The sequence below is a fragment of the Pinus tabuliformis genome, chromosome 7 (genome assembly GCF_031772625.1).
Source record: "Pinus tabuliformis cultivar Carrire ecotype Pingquan chromosome 7, CPIR1, whole genome shotgun sequence".
In the NCBI taxonomy this organism is placed as follows: Eukaryota; Viridiplantae; Streptophyta; class Pinopsida; order Pinales; family Pinaceae; genus Pinus; species Pinus tabuliformis.
Window position 1 is genome coordinate 1,604,706,244 of NC_142293.1, and position 20,622 is coordinate 1,604,726,865.

The window sequence follows — 20,622 nt, forward strand, 5'->3', positions numbered from 1 at the left end:
GTGTTGGAAGACAGAAGAGCTCAACCCACATTGCAAGATAATTATGTGGCCTTACTAGTTGAGAAGTTATAAGAAAAATTAGAAAACATAATGGCATTTTAGAGTATTTTTGAATATGTATGGAACTCTACTCAAGATCTCCATCTCATGGGTTAGGGTAGCGAATTGGAAAAAAAGAAGAAAAAAGATGTGGATGCAATGCTGGTTTTGCCACTCCAACACTTTTTTAATACATTTTTGAATAATTTCATGAAGAGGCACCCTCCTACTAAAAAAAAACCCATGATGAAACTTTGAGGAACATTGAAATAATTAAATAATGCTTAATCACTAGTAACCTTAAAGTCAAATCAACTGTCCCATATGAGATCTTGCTAGAGGAGGCTGATTTGTTTTCGATGGAAGCTTTAGCAATCATTCATTTGTTAACGTATTTAAAAAAGGTGGATGGCATGGATGAACACCGGTGGTCCAAGTTGATTCTGGCATAAGAGTTAAAGTGTAGGAAGAAACCTTGGAGGAAGTAGGATGACAAGTGGATGGGAAAATGGGGAATCGATTGACGGGACTGTCCTAATCCTAAAGTGGAAATAAAAATTGCGTACTTGAAAAATTCAGGATTGTCATGTGGGAAAAACAGGTTGGTTGTAAAAAATGATATATGTCAATAATTTCAACCCAACATGGTTGAATAATGAAAAGACCTATTTGAGTGCCGTAATCAAGGGAAAGGCTAAGATCTTAATAGCACAACTAAGCACGGGATCCCATCATCTTTGATGCGAAACCGATAGATGGGTAGTTCCCAAGGAAGAGTGGGAAGAAAGAACTTATGTCTTTTGTGAGGAAGGAGAGGTTGAAACTGAATGGCACTTTATCATGGATTGTCCTCCCTATAAGGGCATTCCTAGTCAGTTCGAAGATGCCCTGAAAGTAGATAGTCTATGTGAGCTATTTGTGGAAGGAAACCTTCACAAGACGACAAACTTTTTGACCATGATTCATGCCAAAAAAGCTGTTATCGATATAAACTTGATTATATGATATTTTGTTGATTGGGTATCTAGGCCCCTTAAATCGTTTTGGTCTTATTAACGTCATTAAAATTCTTGTATTCAAATTATTGATAATGAAACTTTAAGTGAACATTGATGGCATAAATTATATTAAATAAAAATTTTGTATTAAAAAAAAATCGTTACCATAATACCCTTTTTGGAAAGAAATTTCCAAAGAGTATTGGGCAAGAATCCTCCTTTTCAATTCAAGCATAATCTTTACCAAAGCAAGAATGTTTTGGGATAGGTAACAAATCATAATCCCACCGACCTTTTGCACAAAACAGGGCACAACGTGACGTGCCAACACGTAAAACTTAATGTAATAATGCTAAGCAGTAAATTTGGAAAAAGGCTCGAAAGAGTGCAATCCTCCGTAGTACCATCACTCTTTCATCTACATTTTTTCAAAATTTAACACTCGGACGAGATTTGTCAGTGTTGCTTACAATTTAAAAATGCTGGCCAATGGTCTGGTATCTAAAAATATTGTTCCATAATATCCATTTTCCGATGACTGTTTGAAACTTTTTCCAAGCGGTGGTCACCTGCCAACGAAGAAGTAAAGGGTCGTCCAATAATATCCATTTTTCCGATGACTGAAACTTTTTCCAAGCGGTGGTCACCTGCCAACCAAGAAGTAAAGGGTCGTCCCCGTAAACGAAGGTGACACCATAACTAAAGTCGTAACCCTGTAAATTTCAAAAGCCCCGTTCTAACACCACAGCGTTTGAGGGATGAGAAGCCGACATACACCATTCTCCTTTGAATTTTGTTTGTCCGAAGGTGCAGGAGGCTTGTACAGTTGAGTATTTATTATTAATCCGAGCTATGGAAGAGTTCCAGCCATGCATACTGCATCAACCACCACCCACAAGGTGGCTGGAAACTGATACCCCAGACAAGATCCTAGCATTGGAGAAGTCTGGGTTGAAGGCTTACATTGACAAGGTTGATTCCATCAGGCCTCTCCTGGGAAAAGTTTGGCTCCTCGTTGAGAAGTTCTGGGAGAATTTTGAAAACAGGCGTTCTATAGTGTTTGGTTACAAGATATCAGTGGAGCAACAAGACTTTTCCAGGGCAACGGGCCTGCCCGACAAAGGCCGTATGTTGGGTTACTGGGTTGAAAGCAAGAATTCTCTCCTCAAGCAAATTGGAAAGGATGCCTGGAATTCAATGCATGCAAAGAGATTGAAAGAATTGTGTGGAGTTGAGACGAAGTTCATGCACGAGCTCCCTTTGGATGGGATCAAGGATGACACTGTAAGGTATGTGGCCTCTCTGGTTATGGAGCATCTCTCGGGAATTCCTACTGTTTCTCATTGCAACCATGGATTTCTTGATGCTATTGAAGAAGGCATGAATGGAAATGTCTCTAACTGGTCTCTCTATATTCCTAAAAAAATGAACAGTTATAAGAAGGCCTGGCGAAAGGCTCTCATTTCACGCACAATGGGAACCCAATATGGATTCCAATTTCCCTATGGTGTTGTCATTGCATCTCTTGTGAGAGAACAGGCACCTGATTTGTGGCAGCATGTTGTAGAAAATGGGGAGCAGGATATTGAGTTGTTGAAGAAGAGAAAAATAAATAAAAATAATGGGGTGCAGGATATGGAGCCGAAGAAGAGAAGAATGAACAAAAGGTTGAAGTATATTGAACTGGTGAATAAGAGAAAAATGAATGAAATAAATGGAAATGTTTTTGGATTAGAGAATTTGGAGGTGAGGAATATTGAAGACAGAGAAGGAGATCATGATGGGGAGAAAAGGTTGAAGTTGTCCCCGCCATTGGTGGATTTGGAGATCGAGGAGGGGGGCAAGGGTGAAGATAGTATAGGAGTAGAAATGCAAGGGGAAGTGAAGAGGAAGGAGGAAGGTTTGAATGGTTTTGATAATCAAGATGCAGAGACAGTTTTGCAGAGGATCAAGGTCGGATTAGCCGAGGAATGTGCTGAAACTGTTGACCTATATCAAACTGATCATGAAAAATGGAAGAAAGCATCTGTCCAAGAGGTTTCAGATGCAGAACTTTTGGAGCAATATTACAGTGATCTCCACTTTCATTCAGAAGGTCATGTTTTGGAGAATCAGATGCATGGTCTTCTGATGAGCATGTCGAGGAAATTCTCTAGATTGGCAGAGTCAGGTCAGAGAGAGAGCATGACGAATAGGAGAATAAGGAAATATGACAAGTTGCTGGTAATAAGTATAGAGTATATATTGGCACATTTCGTTCACAAAAGTAAGGTTCCTTTTGCCCGCGGTGACATGTATTTGGACCCCTATATCGTCTTTGTGCACCCTCAGGCCTGCAGATTTCTGTGCGCCTGTTTGTCTGTTTTCCAGGTGGTTCTGTGGTCAGAGAAGCCTAGAAAGGTGCATGATTTAGTAATGCAACACATTTTGGGAGGCATTACTAGTTTTGGTCAGATTCTTTCTTATTCGATTGAGGACTGTACCATGACGAGAATCAGCCGAGAAGGCAATGCATCCCACGGATGTTACAAAGATTTGACTAGAGTGTGGGAAGATCTAGGAGACTATGGTAGTGCGAATACCGTTTTAGTTGATATTTCAAATGTGGCCATGCTAAGAAACCAAGATGGAAATGTGATTTGCCCCATTCCCTACCAATATGATGTGCAGGATTCTCATTGGCAATTGGAGACCTATCTCTTGCCTTATCTTGAATGTTTGGAATCGGTGCAAAATATTCCTGAATTTGTACAGAATTTCCCATTTGGTCTGGAGAAGGGATACACTTGGGAATGGTGTCAGTTTGAAGAAGGTGGGGTTAGTCCTTTGTTTGCAACCTGTTGCCCACCACGTCATCATGGAATTGTAAAGAATTGGAAAATGATTCCAAGCATTGTATCTGAAAGTTCAAATTCTCAGTTGGATCTGTTTAATACTCAATGCCCTGGGATTGGTAATACTGGGCTAAAACTCCCCATCACAGGAACTACCATCTCATTTTCAAAGTCAGTTCCACCTGCTACTAACATAGGAAGTTTTGAAATGTATCATGGAAACTCATCAAAAATCTCTTCATGTTTTAATGATCATATACAGGATGACAGCATGAATGATATGACGGAACTGATTAAACAGAGTAATGATGATATGAAATATACGAGGGAACTGAATCGGGTGAAAGGTGATTTACATAACATGGCCTGTGAGAACGACAAGTTGGAAAAGAAGCTGCAAGGAAAGGATGACCATCTACAAGAACTGGAAGATGCATTGGAAAAATTAAATGAAGAAAAGAGAATAACAGAGGAGGAAAATGTGGACTTATCGAAGGCATTTGTAGAAAGGGACAGGGCTTTGAAACAAGTGAAGCTGGAGAAGAATTTGGGAATGAAACAGAAAGAGAACACTATTTGTTCTTTGCAGGAAACTGTGCAAGCTCTGCTAGAAAAGATTGAAAGCTTTGAGCAGGGGCAGAGGGAGTTTCAAATATTAGTTGAAGTTGAGAAACAAACATCTCAAATTCATTCCACTTTGACAGATGTTCTTGGACTGAAACCAGGAGAAGATCTTGTGGTTGGAGCACAAAAGCTGATTAAAAAGTTGAGGCAGCAATGCAAAATAAAAAATCAGTTAAAACCTGATCAGTTTATGTTGGTAGTCAGTCCAGATGTTCAACATTCCACAGAGGAGCCTTATCAACAAAGCACCAACAAGGGTACAAGTTCTCATATGAGTGGAGATAAGAGCACAGCTGCTAGAAGTCAATTGCTTCTTACAAGTGATACTGAGGCTCTCCATTGTTCTATTTGTATGGAGGAGTGGAAAACTGCAGGGGTTCACCGTATATGGTATGTATAATAATGTTGCTGAAAAAGGACAATCTATTTGTTGTTGTATTAAAAGCTAAAATCATGTACAAAGTTTGGCAATGTTTTTCTCTACACTCTAAACTCTTCAACATGACTATCTATCCGTACAATAATGTACATGGCATAAAATCTTGATAATTGGATGGAATCAGTGCTTCTAATGCTATTGGGAAAGAAGATTACTGAAAGTCTATGCTCTAATGTTATGTGCAGAAATGTCAACTTGTTTTACAGATGTAGATAGAGTTACAGGAGGTAGAAGCTTTCAACTTGTATGGGACTTATATCTGTGGACTCATATTTTTATGCTTATCAAAACAGAAATGAAAATGGAGGTTATGCAGCATTTTCATGTTTACTTTGACAACCATTCCAGTTGTACTTAGTTCTTTGAGGTAATATATGAAGCATTTTCAAAAGAACAAAAATTCAGAGATACCATAATCTCGATGGGATTTTTTTTTTTCCTGAAGGGAAAAACAGTATATTTCATTTACAAGTAAACTACATTCTTAAGGTGTTTGGAGCAGTCCTACAAAAAATTAATGATATCGATAATATCAAATACTGTTATCTGAAGTTTGAACTGTCCAGAATAGTATATGAAGATAAAAGACTGTCAAAACAGAGTTATCTTCTATTTATGACAATAAAAACCTGTGGCTTGTTCAAAAAACTTTTAAATGCCTTGTTTCTTTTTCCAGTTCAGCAATTAAACAGTCTTTCTTCATATCACCTGTGAAGTAGTACCAAGAAAATCAAATATCCAAAGTAAATTCTCTGTGTGACCCCTCGTCAAACTCTTTGAGACATAGAAGACCAGAAGTTCGATTTAAACTTTGCCTGGATAATGAATCTGCCATAATATTCAACTCTATAAACATATCAAAATGAGATTTGAATGAACTGTTGTGACACTGTCTTAAGTTCCAAAACTAAAGCTTGGAGAGTTATATCTAGTATGAACTGTTCCCCTCTCACCTAGTTAACCACCAACAAATAGTCTCCAAAGACATACAAATGAAAATTTTTCTTATACTTGGTCAGCTTTAAAAGAGTTCTAGGAGCCAGCAGCTCAGTTTGGTTGTTTGTGCCACATCCCTTAGAGGTGCTAAAATGAATAAGGTGCTGCTTCTGCAAATATAAAACACCCTGAATGCCACATGTACCTTCAATGCCCTGGCAAGTTCATCAAAAAATTCCTTGAAGAATGAGACCTATCCATTACTAAGTCACTGTTTCCCCCCAAAAGCGGGTGACCCCATAGGAATTTTTTTCTACTAGATGTCTTCAGCCAGCGACCAGCAGCCCCTGACAACCACCAGTGTAGCCAATGCATTGTGCCATTTGATATCCGCTCCCTACACCAGTCATATGTCCCCTCACCTGTCTTTCGAGAGCATATGTTAGAAGGTGGGAAATCCACAACCCAAAAGGTATGTTTTTCATTGTGCAATCAGGTGCTTATGCTTGTTTTTCTTGGGCATTTGGGGCATGGATTATTAGAAAACTTGGAAGGAGGAAGGGATTTGACTACGGTTTTGTTCCCTCACCTTAAATGGGGGATTAATCCTCAATTCCTAGCCCAGTGGGATCTCCCCTATTGTCCTAGGGATTTAGGAAGGGCACTACTTGGGAACCTTGATTTTGGTAGCGTGGTCCCGTTTTTCTGGTCTACATTTTTTGCTCCCTCCGCACATTACAAGCCTTATTTCATCATATTCTTTCTTTGGGTCCACAAGGCAATGGCACACCCCCTCCCCTTCTCTACATATCTAGGTCGAGCCTAGAAATGTTGCCCCGAAGGTTGATGCAGCGAAAAGAAAGTTAAAAGCATATCATGGCCACAAGCAAGAAACAAAGAAAAAGAATATCATAAAATGCAAAAGGTGGCTAGGATACTTAATATAGCATGTGGGCAAAAGCTAAGCATGAGCTTTACCCTTATCATTATGACCATCACCTTGGTTCCTAGGGCCCATGACTGCCCCCACACATCATTACATGAACCCATGCACATCCCAACCCTTGGTGGGTGATGATCTATCCCACCTTAAGGAGGTAATAACTGCTTTATATCATACATAACATGCTCTCATTTCTTGGAGCCCCGAGCAGTAATACAAAGAAAAATCAAGAAAGGGCAAAAGGAAAATAAAGAAGGGTGGAAAAACAAAGGTCGGGTAACTCATGTATCCATGATTGCTCCCTCCTACATGTATACACCCAATATGTGGGCACTCTTCATCATTGCCATGCATGATCCCATGGCATTTGGTCTTGAGATCCCCTATTCCCCATCCATTCATCATCATTCACATGAAACCTATCACTTGAAGGATGTACCAGGGATTTGTTTTTCCCCTCAAGGGCTGGGAACACCTAACGGGGTTGTTTATTAACCACTCCTACCTAGCGAGGTAACACTATTATGAGATTAAAGCCTCAAATTGGGAAGGGAAGTCCAATGTGAAGTCTCAATGTGCCCTTGGATAACAAGCTTGGTTCACTTAGATGCACTAATGAATTGTTGTACTTGATGGTGAGGGTGCAACACTGGACATTATATGCAATTGGCAGGTGGTACATCATGGGTTGGGCAATTTAATTAGTGCCCAAGTCCACCAGAGGATCATATTGACACCTCGAATGAAGTGTCAAGAGCCATGGGACTCTCATCATGTGTAGAGCATCATTTCATGCCATGGGCACCTTCAACAGTTTGTTCATTGCCCCACATTATTCATGAGATGATGCACTTGGATGAGTGTGCCCCAGCCGACCTAGAATTATAGGGCAACTAATCCAAGGCCCAAAGGAGGTTTGTCTCACCCCTTGCACCATGGGAGGGCAAGTACCATCGTCAGAGCCTTCAATATTGGAGCATTATAGGCTATTCTATCATCAGGAGACCCATGAGATCAGTTTTTGTGCCCCAAACACAAATTGGGGGTCCACATGATGACTTGCATGGAGAGTTAGGGGCCATCCCCTTGTTTGAGATTTATGGACCCCTCTCACTCATTTTGGAACAAAAAGGACTCAACATGGCCCTCCAACGACCCTACATCAACATGACATCATCATTTCGGCTAGCAGTTGGATGGCTATTTCATATTTTGTAAAAGCTACTTGGTCGGTTTGTGACAAAGGGATGTATCTTGCCCAATTTTATAATGTTAAGGGGCTCATAGGCATAATTCGACATAGTAGGACTCATATAAATATAACATAACTTCATTTGTATTGGATCATCATCACACTTGGGAATTTCAGCCTTCTTGGCAAATTCACACTTGTTCTTGGATTGGCTATTGGATGATCTTGGATGCATTTCGATATTTGGAGCTGAAATTTTGATCTTCTTTGGAGCTATCTCATGAATTGGGGATGGATATATCATGTGTCATCTTGTAAGTGTTTTTTGTTGAAATTTTGCCCCTGAAATATGTCTAATGTATGGAATTGCTACAACTAGATTAATGCTATATTGTGCCTAATTTGTTGAAGATAATTTTGAAAGCTATTTAGTTGACAATTTGCATATGTTATTCATTGTATGACATGTGATGAATGTTCCTAGTGGATAAAATATTGTTTTCCTCCATAAAACTCCATAATTTTTGAGTGGGTAATTGTTGAGGTTTGGTACCTAGGGCATCAATTCTTGACCTCCTTAAGGACAATTTTGGCTAATCTAAAGCATCTAGGACTCCATATGCCCAAAGGACAAGGCATTGGTCCAAGCCTTTGGTGATCAATTTCAAATCTTCTCCATATTTCTCTTCTTCTAAATTTCGGTCCCCTTGAATAGGATGACTAGGCTAGGGCATAGAGTGAATTGCATTAGAGGAAGAATTGGTTGATTCTGGGAGCACATACACCAAGAGGAGGACCTTATCTCCTAGTCCTCAAAGTTTGGTGGCCATCCCATAGGTTTTCATCCATAAAATCTCTTGCCCTAGGTGTGCCCTAAGACAGAAAACCTAGCTTGTAGTTCCTCAACTTGGGGACTTCCTTGAGGGTTGTATGATCTTAGTACTCGTTGAAGTAAATCACAAGAAGCCCTTTATCCTCCTTGCCTTGACCTTGGAAGTGTGAAAATTTCAATATTGAAGTCCTATTGCAGCAATTGGGAATTATTTTTCTAATTGTTAATTAATTTAACAATTTCTCTGCTACGGAAAATACCAAATAATTCACACTGCAACATTCACAAATAAAATTGCAGAAAATAATAGTGTCAGAAACTGAGAAATATGCTAATACACACATAAAATTAACACAATTATTTTTGGACAAATGTCCCCGGAAAAACCCAACTTGGGAAAAGCAGTGAGAAATTATGAGTATAATCTGGAAGCCGAATATTGGCTATCCTGCAGAGAAAACACTGGAAAAAAAATCTAGAGGGAAATTACCCACTTTGAGCAATCTCGACACTCAATAGCCATTCAAAAACAAGTTGTCCAATTGGGCTTGCATAGACTTTGTGTCAACGTGAAGCTGTTTGCCACACGTGCTGCCTGAATCAACTGCTAATCAAGCTGTCCTGCTTGCTGCTGACTGGGAAAATGCTTCTCCGGCACTCTGGGACTCCTCCCCGCCTCTGGAAATGAAAACAACTTCCCCTCGTCAAAAATAAAACTGCCCTTTGAGGGTTTGCGTAGCCTCCTGGAGAAACTTTGACCTTTCTCGGCAATGCACTTCACCGGATCAGGAAAACTTCCTCCGGCTCACTGTCTCTGCTTCCTTCTGAAGCTCGAACTCTTCCGACAATAGCTGACTCTTTGGAAAATCAAATTCTCAAAGGAAATCAAACCCCCAAGTGTGTTCTCCATCTACCCATCGACTTCTTCTTATAGTCTTCTGTTGGAGCTCCAACGACCAAGATTAAAGCTTAATCAAGGGCCAGGATCATATCAGAGTCGATCCGTGTGAGTTTCTAGATGATTCACACCTTATCTCAATTAATACTGATTAATTAACCAAATTTCTTAAGTTTAGACTTAGGAAATATTAAAAAATAGGTTACTAATCTAATTGAGACACTTCTAGGTGGAATTTCCAGAAACTATTTTGGGTTATAGAGAGCTCATGTGTTTTAGCCTCTCCACAAAGTTTCAATACTAGAACACCTCCGATGCTACAAAAACTAATAGGAAGCATTTCTTCCCACAATTATTCTTAAAGCCCTAGGTCTTGCGCAAGTTTATTATAGGTTTCTTAGAGGGAGCGACATGCCTTTGGAAGCCTCTTATCATCACCTTGAGCTTCCCATGCGAGGTCTTATTCTATTACCTAGCACCTCAAACCATAAAAAATCCATCAAAGGGATTATCATCCTATTGGGACTCCTCCTATCAGTGAAAGTCCATAAAGAGCAGGGGACACTGGTTGTGGTGAGTCTGACAGTGGGTCATTGTCCCATTATTATCACTTGGTCTAGCTCTTTGTCCTATAGGTTTTCCCCCTAAGGCTTGCTAGCTTTTGTGGTAAGAGTCACCAATATGTCTAATATTTGGGACTTTCCCTTTTAATTTATAATGTTGAGCAATGGCGCAAATATGTGTGGAGACTTGGAAGGCTTGAAATTATCTGTCCACAATAAGACTTAATTGCAAGCCAACCAAATGCTCCAGAAATTACGAAAAGAAACAAGGAGGAAATTCTTCAGATCTTGCCTTTCAAAATATCGCACGACACCCAACAATCATTGACAAACTTAGGAGGCTTGTAAGAGCTAACATAGGAAACTTCAAACTTGTCATTTTGTTGTGCTTTAGAGGTGGTGGGTTGTGTTGATCCTCCCTCCACTCTTTGATTGCACAATTAGCTCATTGGTGTGGTCTAAGCTTGGTGGCTGGGATTGCTTATAGTAGACTATTGGGTAGGAGAAGCAAAAGGACATTCCTTTCTCATAGTAAAACGAGCATGTAAGGACTTGATTCGAGGTGCCAGTGGCAATGGCATGACGGATGGCACACTGGACAAACAAGACAAAGGGTGCACAATGCTTCTATATGATTTTGGTAGCCTTGCTTAGCCAACTCCCAAGTGCTAGGTGCAAGATAGTTAGGATAGTGTACTAGTGCTTAGGCTACGAGGACCAAGGATGTCTTCTAACTAGGGAAGAAAATTAATGAGGTGTTGCATGGTAGGATTTCGTGGAGGATGATGTGACTTTTGAATGTGATGGATTGTGTGTGTTGTCCTAGGCAAGACAATAATGTTGATAAGTGCATTGAAGATATGTGTATGTTTAACGAAGCAGTGGCATTATATTTATGGACTATCACGTGTTTCCCTAAATGGATGAGAACAAGGTCTCATGTTAGGTAGTTGGTTGTTCACGTATGCTTGGTTTTGGGGAAGTGATAATAAGTTGTCTATGGTTAGGTGATGATGATGCAACATCACCTACAATGAAGTAAACACTTTGATATTTCACAAGTATAAGGTTCTTGGGTTAGGTTTGATCAGGACATGTTGTAGCGATTTTGTCACAAGTCCAAGGAAGTAGTTGTACAAAATTTTCAAGGTTCAAAATCATCAGCCAACGAGTTCTTATGTCATTATAAACCCAATTTCTGCAAGTTGTAATGTAAATGATGCTAGTACGACCGTTTTATTATGTAACAATCTAGGTAAGCCTTCGGTTTTGGCGATGAATTTCATCCTAGTAGGTTTTTCGTCTCACCACATTATGTCTGTTTCTAAGCATGGATAATCGGTAGTTTTTCCCTCCAGCTGAAACCCCAAAGCTAGGGTGGAATTCATTGACAAGGCCTTAGGTGAGTTCTAGTGTTTTTAGTCAAGTCTATTGTAAAAGTGATTTGGGAATAATATAAGTTATTTCGCTAAATTATTTTATTACACATCACTTGGTCTACTAGATCATATTGTGTCACAAAATTGGGTAACTATTTTGAGGGTCTGTAACGAATGGGTATTCACCCTTTGAGGGTTGAATTTGTAATATCTAATGTAAAAAATATTTTAGTGCATAATCCCTCTCAATCAGACACCATCGCTAAAATATTTGAGGGTGGAAAAATAATTAATCCCCTCTTTTGTTAATTAATTAATTTCTCTGGCAAAAATAAAATTAAATCCCAAGCCAAAAAATTAATTAATTTAGAGTAAAAAAAATTAATTTTAGAGAAATTAATTTGTCCAAGTGGAAAATGACCAAAAAATTCGTGGGTCAAAAAGAAGTTAATTTTTGGAGGTCCCCCACCAAAGCAAAAATTGATATTTTAAGAAAAATTGAGTCCTTGGACCTTAGTGGTTAAGTCAAAGTCAAATTTTTGAGGAAATTAATCCAATTTTTTTTTTGGATTAATAAAAAATGGTTCTTATGAGAAATTCGAAAATTCCTCAAAAATAAGTATTTTCAATGACAGAGATTAAAAGATGATCAAATATCTATCAACACTCGAGATTATTTTGACGGGGATCAAGCCAATTAGCTGTTATTTTCCACTTGGAGGATTTATCTATAAATTAGAAGCCATTTTGCTTTTCAAGTCAGGATGAAATTTCTAACTCAGGTCTATGTAATTTTGTAACACTGGTGTTGATCCACTGATCTGCTGTGATCGTTTGAATTTTATAATGAAAACACTTTGGGGTTCAGTTCATGTTGTTCTTTGTCCAATGATCTATGGTATGTGGCATGTGCTGGTTATGTGCTTTTCTATATTGTGCTAATTTTTTTTATAAACTTGTTTATTCATTTGCCAATGATAAGAACATTCTATTGGCAGACTTCGAGTTTATCTTAGGTGATCTGATTCACCATATGTTTAACAAGTTTGCTTGAAGAAATATATAGAGCTTGCAGGTACACCGACCCTTGGGCTCCAAGTTCACAAACATTGGAGAAGAGTCGACCTTATTTGGGTTCTGAGAATTTTTCTTTAATTTTCTTACTTCGCTAAGGCTGTGGGAAATACCATAACTTTTGAAACACATTTGATCTGTTGTCAGTGTTCATCGTTTAAAAAAAAAATTATTTTCTCAAAAATATTTTGTTTTCATAAAATTTGTACATTTATATATATCTTGTAAATATTTTGTAAATTAAATTTTCTAACCCTTGTTTTGCAGAAATTGGGGTTTGGGGTTTTATTTTAAAATTTTGTGTATATTGGGGTTTTGGGTATTTTTATTTTTATTTGTGCAGGTGAGGTTCAAGGTACTCCAAAGGATTTGCTGGGGTTTTGAGCTAGATCTAGGCCCTTGAGGGTAAGATCTAGTCTCTATTCTATTTGTAGGGCCAACATCGAATATTTTGTAGTGAAATTGAGCAAATTTGAAGATTTGAAGCAAATCAAATTTTGGCAAGGGTTGGATATTTTTATAGGGCATCTAGGCCCAACATTCCCCTTAAGCCCTAGTCGCTGCTTTGGATTGCCTTTATTCGCTAGGCTTCAGGCCTATTTCGGCCTCTATGGCCCTAGCGTGGTCGCTTTTACCGCTATTGTCAGCCTCTAGGGGTTGTATCCCTTAGTCGCAAGCCTATTAGGCCTTGCGACATCCTTTTCTAGGCCTTTTAGGCCTGGCTGTAGGCCTTGAGGCCTTCTCCTAGCCCTCCGTCCTCTTCCCTTCCTCCTCGACCTCCCTTCTTCCCTCTCGACCAACGTTTCTTCCCCTTTGCTCACCCTTTTCTCCTCTCTGTCCTCCATCAACCCTCCTTGCTACCGCTTTCCCCTTCGCTGCCTCATGACAGCGTTCCGTAGCCTTTGCCGCAGGCCTAAAGGGATTTCCCTTTGCCTCGGCAGCGCTATTTTTCTAGGCCACTGTCCCTAAGGAACTATCCTCTCTTAGTCGCAACCCTTTTAGGACTTGTGGCATGCCCTAGTGGCCTCATTGACCTAGCCGCATGCCTAATTGGCCTTGCTGCCCTCTCTCCTAGCTCTCTTCCTAGTTCTCTTTTGCCTCTTCTCATCTCTGATTTGATTTTAATCTAACACTTGGTGTGTTTTGCAAAGATTTTGGGTTAATTTCTTGTGTTTACAAGTGGCCTAATTATTGGAGAAAATTTGGGAAAGTGGGCTAGTCTTCTTCGAGGCCTAAAGCCTAATTGGTTTGACTAGGGTTGCGGGGGAGCACCCCCCTTTTGAATCCGCTCCCGGAGCGTGCTCTGCTCGGGAGCGGATTGGGAGCGACCTTAGGAGCGCGCTCCCGAAATTCACTCACGCAAGGAGCGAATTTCGGGAGCGCTCTCCAGCAAAAAAAATCCGCTCCCTGGTTTATTTGCAATTTTTTGTCCCAAAGATGTTCCATACACAAATGTTCTTCAAAGAAACAAGAGTTTATTAGTAGGGCAATCTAATATTCAAGCCTATGGCCCTAGTATTGATATGCATTTCATGGTAATGTTAAATTCTTAAAAGTGACATTCTCCGTTATCTTTCATTTTCATCATTTTACTTAAATTTTTAACATTACCATGAAATGACTCGAGATGTTTGAGAGTGGTTCCGACCTCGTTGGATTTCATACAGAGAAAGTAGAATTTTAGATCTTACTCAAAATTCAGCAGACTTATCAGTTTTTCAGGATTTCAGGATTGGGGGGATTGCAATGTTTGCATTGGATTCTGTCATGTACTAGGGTATGGAACTTTTATTTAATCAAGTGCACCAAGCTCTCTATGTACCTTGATGTTAGTGATATTGGTTGTCGAACTCCTCTATCATGACCCTACTAAAGATGTACCCATCACTCAAACAAAATCTTGACTTAACATGCTATGTTTTTTCTATCTTATGTTAATTGCTTGGAGGGTGAAATTAATGACAAAGATCCCAAGATAGGCAATTATTTTGATGATATGTAGTTATCTATTGTAGCATGATTTTTTTGGATGTTAGAGGTGTTGATTTCTGTAGCATAGGATGTGCTCTAGCTTCGAGATTTTGTAGAGAGGCTAAGACACATGCATTTTTCAATACCCAGAAATCGTTTGGGAAAATTCCACCTAGAGATGATTTAATTAAAATAATTAACTTTTTAAAATGCTTCCCTAAGTCTAAACTTAAGAAATCTGGTTAATTAAAGGGCATTAACTAAATCTGGTGTGAATCTCCTAGAAGAAGACGGGGATCAATTCCCAGTTAATCTTAGCCCTTGATTATGTTTTAATCTTGGCCGTTGGTTTTCCGAAGAGAGATTATAAGGAAGAGTTCGATGGGCACTTGGAGAACACACTTGTGTAGTTCGATTTTGTTGGGAAGGCGATTCCCTGAGTAGCAGCTGTGAGTTGCCGGGAGTGACTTAGTAAAGTCAAAGAAGTGAGAGAGGGGCAGGGATAGTAGACCGAAGGAGAGTTTTCCAGATCCGGGGAGTGCAAGGCAGAGAAGATAGAGAGAGGTTCAGAGAGGCAGTGCAAAGCTTCAGAGGGAGTTCGAGATTCAGCTGGGAAAGTTGAATTCCAGAGCCAGAAGCTAGGTTGTGAGACCAGAGGGCCAAAGGATCGAAGTTCTAACCAGCAGGAGATCAGAGGAGGAGGTGACGCAGAGCCCAGAGACTGTGACACAGATCTGCGTAGGTTGACGCAGAGGCAGCGTGGGGCCAGTCATCCAGAGCCTAGATCAGATTTAGATCGCCAGTGACAGTGTGAGATTTTTCTCACTATCTCCTTGTTAGTATTTCTTTGTATCAGATTGCCAGTTTGGGCATCTAACTTTTTGTACTCTATTACTTCTGCATAATAAATAAAACCCTCAACTGCTACACTGATTTTTCCACATTGGGTTTTTTCTGGGGACATTTGTCCAAAAACAACAGTGTATATGTGTGTGTTTATTTCTCTCCATTGTAGTATTTAGTTTTCGCAGTATTTTATTTTGTGTAGGCTGTAGTATGTATTTCAATATTTGCTGTAGAAAACTGCAAGTAATTTGTTCTAGTAATTTAACAAATAGGAGAAATATCATCAATTTATTGCAGTAGGAATCGGGTCACCGATTTTTCACATGGTATCAGAGCACAGATCGTAAGCAGAAGAGCTTAGAAGTAGAAGGAAGGAGGATTTTCAAATCACTGCAAAGGCAACAATTCGAAACCCTAAGGGGCAGCGCAGTCCTTGGGCCAAGGAGGTTGAAGTTTTGAGGAAAGATTGATTTCTCTGAGTGAGTCGACAGAGAAATTTGATTTCTAGATCAAAGCTTTCCATAGGCAAAAGGGAGCAGTGTATTTTTCCTTGCAGAGTAGATCTTCAGCTGGGACGCAATTATTTTGCAGTAGCTGTTGGCAGAATAGTGTCAGAAGGAGAGGATAGCACATATTGAGGGAATTTCTTCCTCAGAGGACTTCTAGGCAAGAAGTTCAAATTTTCTTAGCAGAACAGTAGTAGTTGTGTGCGGGATTTCTCACTCTGGAAGGGAGTGCAAATAACTGGGCAGCAGTTGCGCAGAGGGGAAGAGGAAGCAATTCGACTTTTTCAGGAGAGATGGCATCAACTAGGTTGAGAGATCAAGATTGGTTGGACGGAGCTTCCAACTATGTGATCTGGAAGGCTAGGATTTCCTACCTTCTAGATGAGCATGATCTCAAAACTTATGTCGATAGTGTGGTAGTTGTACTCGCCGATGCAGATCCGCTCAAGAAGTACAAGGCTGAGATGGCGAGAGCTAAGAGGATCATTCTTGACGGAGTTCGAGATCATGTGGTATCCCATATAGCTAGCAAGGATACTACCCGACAGATGTGGGAAGCATTAGCTATGTTGTACGAAGGATCTTTCGAGCAGTGAAAGATGTACTTAGAGGAGAAGTTGAGATGCACGAGGATGCAGAAAGGGGAGCGTGTAGGCCTCTTATGAGGCTTCAGGATGTCTGAGACCAACTGGCTTCAGTAGGGTCAGCGCCCAGCCCTCAGAGTTTGTACGATTAACGTTGAATAACGTTTTTGAAGATTGGCAAGTTTTCGTCCAGAGCATCTTGGGCAGAGAAAAACTGCCAGATTGGGAACGTGTGTGGGTTGATCTGCAGCAGGAGGAGATGAGGCGTGATCTGGTGAAGGCCACCATCAGTGGGACGAAGCAAGTGAAGGAAGAGGAGGACGTGGCCCTTGCATCAAAGGGGCAGCAGGAGCAACACAAAAGAAAGAAGGACATTTCGAAGATCAAGTGCTTCAGGTGTGGTGAGATGGGCCACTACAACACTCAATGTCCTCTCAGAAAGAAGGACAAAGAGGAGAAGCAGGATCAGCAAGCTGCATCTGCTCACATCAACAAGCTGTCCTCCAGATTGGAGGAAGAGTTTGTCATGATTACCGAGATGCCTCCAGGGGTGAGGTGGGGCAATCTGGAATTATAGCCCCAGAGAGCTACAAGATGGGCACGATCCTTGAGTCCACCTCTTGGATCAAGACGTTGCTATGGAAGCCCATAATCAGAGCAGTAGCAGGATGGATCAGTCGCAGTTGGTGCAGTCAGGTGCTAGAGTGACAGATGCAGTAGCTAGTGGTGGTTAGAGATTGAGCAACGCAGAGCAGAGTTGGCAGCAATGCAGTTGGCACAGTGCAGAGTCAGCAGCAACGTAGAGGCTTTAGTGACAGCGCAAAGGCTAGCAGTAGTCAGAACTCGGACGACAGATGCATCATATTGACCATAGTTGGTTCAGTATTTTGGATGCTTTTCCGTTGCAGTTGTTGCAGTTGCAGCAACAACAGATGGAGAAGATTGTAGTGCAGATGTAGTGTTGGCAGCAACACGGATGCAACAATCAGAGTTGCGCAGTAGTTGGTGGGTAGTAGAGCCAGACATCAACAACACAATAGGAGATGGTGCAGAGATAGAGTGATGCTTCAATGGGTTGTAACTTGCAGCACTAGAGCACATTCCTCGCTAAGAGGGAGTGTTGATTTTTGTAGCATCAGATGTGCTCTAGCCTCGAGATTTTGCAGAGAGGCCAAGGCACATGCATTCTCCAATACCCATAAATCGTTTAGGAAAATTCCACCTAAATATGATTTAATTAAAATAATTAACTTTTTAAAATGGTTCCCTAAGTCTAAACTTAGAAAATCTGGTTAATTAAAGGGTATTAATTAAATCTGGTGTGAATCTTCTAGAAGAAGACGAGGATCAACTCCTAGTTAATCTCAACCCTTGATTATGTTTTAATCTTGGCCGTTGGTGCTCCAACGAGAGATTATAAGGAGGAGTTCAATGGGCACTTGGAGAACACACTTGTGTAGTTCGATTTTACTGAGAAGTCGATTTCCTGAGTAGCTGCTGTGAGTTGCCGGGAGTGACTTAGTAAAGTCGAAGCAGTGAGAGGGGTAGGGATAGTAGACCGGAGGAGAGTTTTCTAGATCTGGGGAGTGCAAGGTAGAGAAGATAGAGAGAGGTTCAGAGACGCAGCGCAGTGCCACGTAGAGCTTCAAAGGGAGTTCGAGATTCAACTGGGAAAGTCGAATTCCAGAGCCAGAAGCCGGGGTGTGAGATCGGAGGGCCAGAGTATCGAAGTTCCAGCCGACAGGAGATCAAAGGAGGAGGTGACGCAGAGCCCAAACACTGTGACGCAGAGGTTGTGTGGGGCCAGTGATCCAGAGCCTGGATCAGATTCGGATCGCTAGTGACAGTGTGAGGTTTTTCTCACTATCTCCTTGTCAGTATTTCTCTATATCAGATTGCCACTTTGGGCATCTAATGATTTGTACTCAGATTACTACTACATAATAAATAAAATCCTCAGTTGCTGTACCGGTTTTTCCACATTGGTTTTTTATGGGGACATTTGGCCAAAAACAACAGTGTATATTTGTGTGTTTATTTCTCTCCAGTGCAGTGTTTAGTTTCCGCAGTATTTTATTTTGTGTAAGCCGCAGTGTATGTATTTCAATATTTGCCATAGAAAATTGCAAGTAATTTGTTCAAGTAATTTAACAAATAGGAGAAATATCATTAGTTTGCTACAGTAGGAATCGGGTCACCAATTTTTCACAAGAGGCCATGTAGAGCCTATTTGTTGATGTATTTTCGATTCAGAGATGGATTGCACTTGATGCTATTTTGATTATGTGAACCCTTCCATGTTATATAAATGAGAACTTGTAACTTGCGGACGTGGTAGATGAAGATTATAACTTCTAGATGATTGATGTTATATTGTTTAATCCATGTTTTTATGCTTTTTATATCTAATTCATCATTCTACAGGCTTTTGTTGACATATATGCATCAAAATATATAAAATTATATATTATATAAAAATTCGCTCCTGATTCGCTCCCAAATTGGGAGCTTTTGAAAATGTTGCTCCCTCCTCCCGCTTCCACTCCCCGCTCCCGCTCCTGCTCCCAAGTAACCTTGGGTTTGACTCTTAAACTCTCACCCTTCTCATTGTTTACTTACAGCAAGTTAATCATTCAGTAACAGTGATAAAATTTTTATTTAAGTGCCCTAAAAGTCATTCATGAATTGCTTGACATACTAAGGAATTAATTGCGTCTAGTGGGCATTTGTTGTTTGGCTCATTTCATTACTTATTTGCTGACTGTCATAAGCATTCCAAAGTCTGATCCTAACAGTGACATAAGCATTTCCTAACTGTTTATAAAGTGCTCTTATTTAGTCAAGGAAAAGAGATAATTTTTGGGATGGTTTTGGCACATTTAGCATTGATTAGCTCACTGCTCTTATAGTTTGTTTACTGCTGTCCTAAAGGTTCAATTTATTGCTCATTGAATGTCATTGAAACATAAGTGACACAAAGAATCTCATTTTTTTTTTACAAGAACGGTTATGGGATTTCATTAACTGATTGACTAACAGCCACAAATTCGGTTACAAAAGGAGAAGCAGATTTCTGCATTACTTGCCAACAAGAGGAATATAATGTCTACTCTAATCAAGTTCCTCTTTTTACATTTAAGATAGTGCACTTATGCTGCTAATTTCCCGAGCTGAAAGATACAAACAAACTGTTGCAAAAGAATGCAATAAAACATGGCTCTTTAGGGGATTGGTTCCCAAAGGATTTCCTTATCTCTGAGAATAGTACTGGCACCTAAATGGACTGCCTTGTTTGCCTCAATGTCTACTTCTCTGTTATTGGTTCTCAAAACATGAAAATATTTCAGATTTAGGGGCTTTGCCATGACTTTGATCCTTGTAATTATCCTTGCTAACTGCAGGTCAGCTGGAATAGAATTAGTCGCCACTGCTTTGATGATAACCTGGGAGTCTCCAAAGACATTTGCCTCCTCTAGGCCCAACACTGTGAGGAGTTTGATTCCTTTGAAAAAGGGCCATCGCTTCAGCTTGTATGCTTGAGGAATGGCCTAATCCCCAAGCAAATCTGTGCGAAGATGTGTCATCTGGGTTTATGATGAGCCCTCCAGCTCCAGCAATCCCTGGATTCCCTTTGGCTGCCCCATCAAAGAAGAGAGAGGGAATTGATTGATTGGACAGCCAGGAATGAAACTCTTCTTCGTTTTTCTTGATTTGCCATTCTTTGAGGGTTGGCGGTGAGCTGTTCGATTTTTGAAACTTGAGATTGAGGGCAATACCCAGATCTATGTCCTGTTGGCTTAGATTTGAATCATCTCCTTTGTCTTCCAGCCACTCAATTAGCTGAGTTTTCACTGAGTTGGCAACTATTCTGTAGTCCTGTTCCTTACTCCTGAATATCCTTCTGTTCCTTTCCAGCCAGACTTGCCAGCTAATGCATTTTGGCAGAGCACTCCACGCTGTCCTG

At 40.3% G+C, this 20,622-nt stretch overlaps 1 protein-coding gene across 4 annotated transcripts in view; it reads left to right on the forward strand.

Annotated features, from left to right (window-relative positions):
* The first annotated feature begins 1,739 nt into the window (after window positions 1-1,739).
* LOC149254282 (uncharacterized) overlaps window positions 1,740-20,622 on the forward strand; it is a 107,870-nt gene continuing 88,987 nt past the window's right edge. The window contains exons 1-2 of one of the 4 annotated variants that reach the window (XR_016267134.1): window positions 1,740-4,885; window positions 5,120-5,301. Coding sequence is in view for 2 of the 4 variants with exons in the window: in XM_089460117.1 (XP_089316243.1) it covers window positions 1,890-4,885 (2,996 nt within the window). In the remaining 2 variants the exon portion in view is untranslated. The remainder of the gene's footprint in view (window positions 4,886-5,119; window positions 5,302-20,622) is intronic. The other 3 variants (XR_016267135.1, XM_089460118.1, XM_089460117.1) reach the window with 3 other exon arrangements.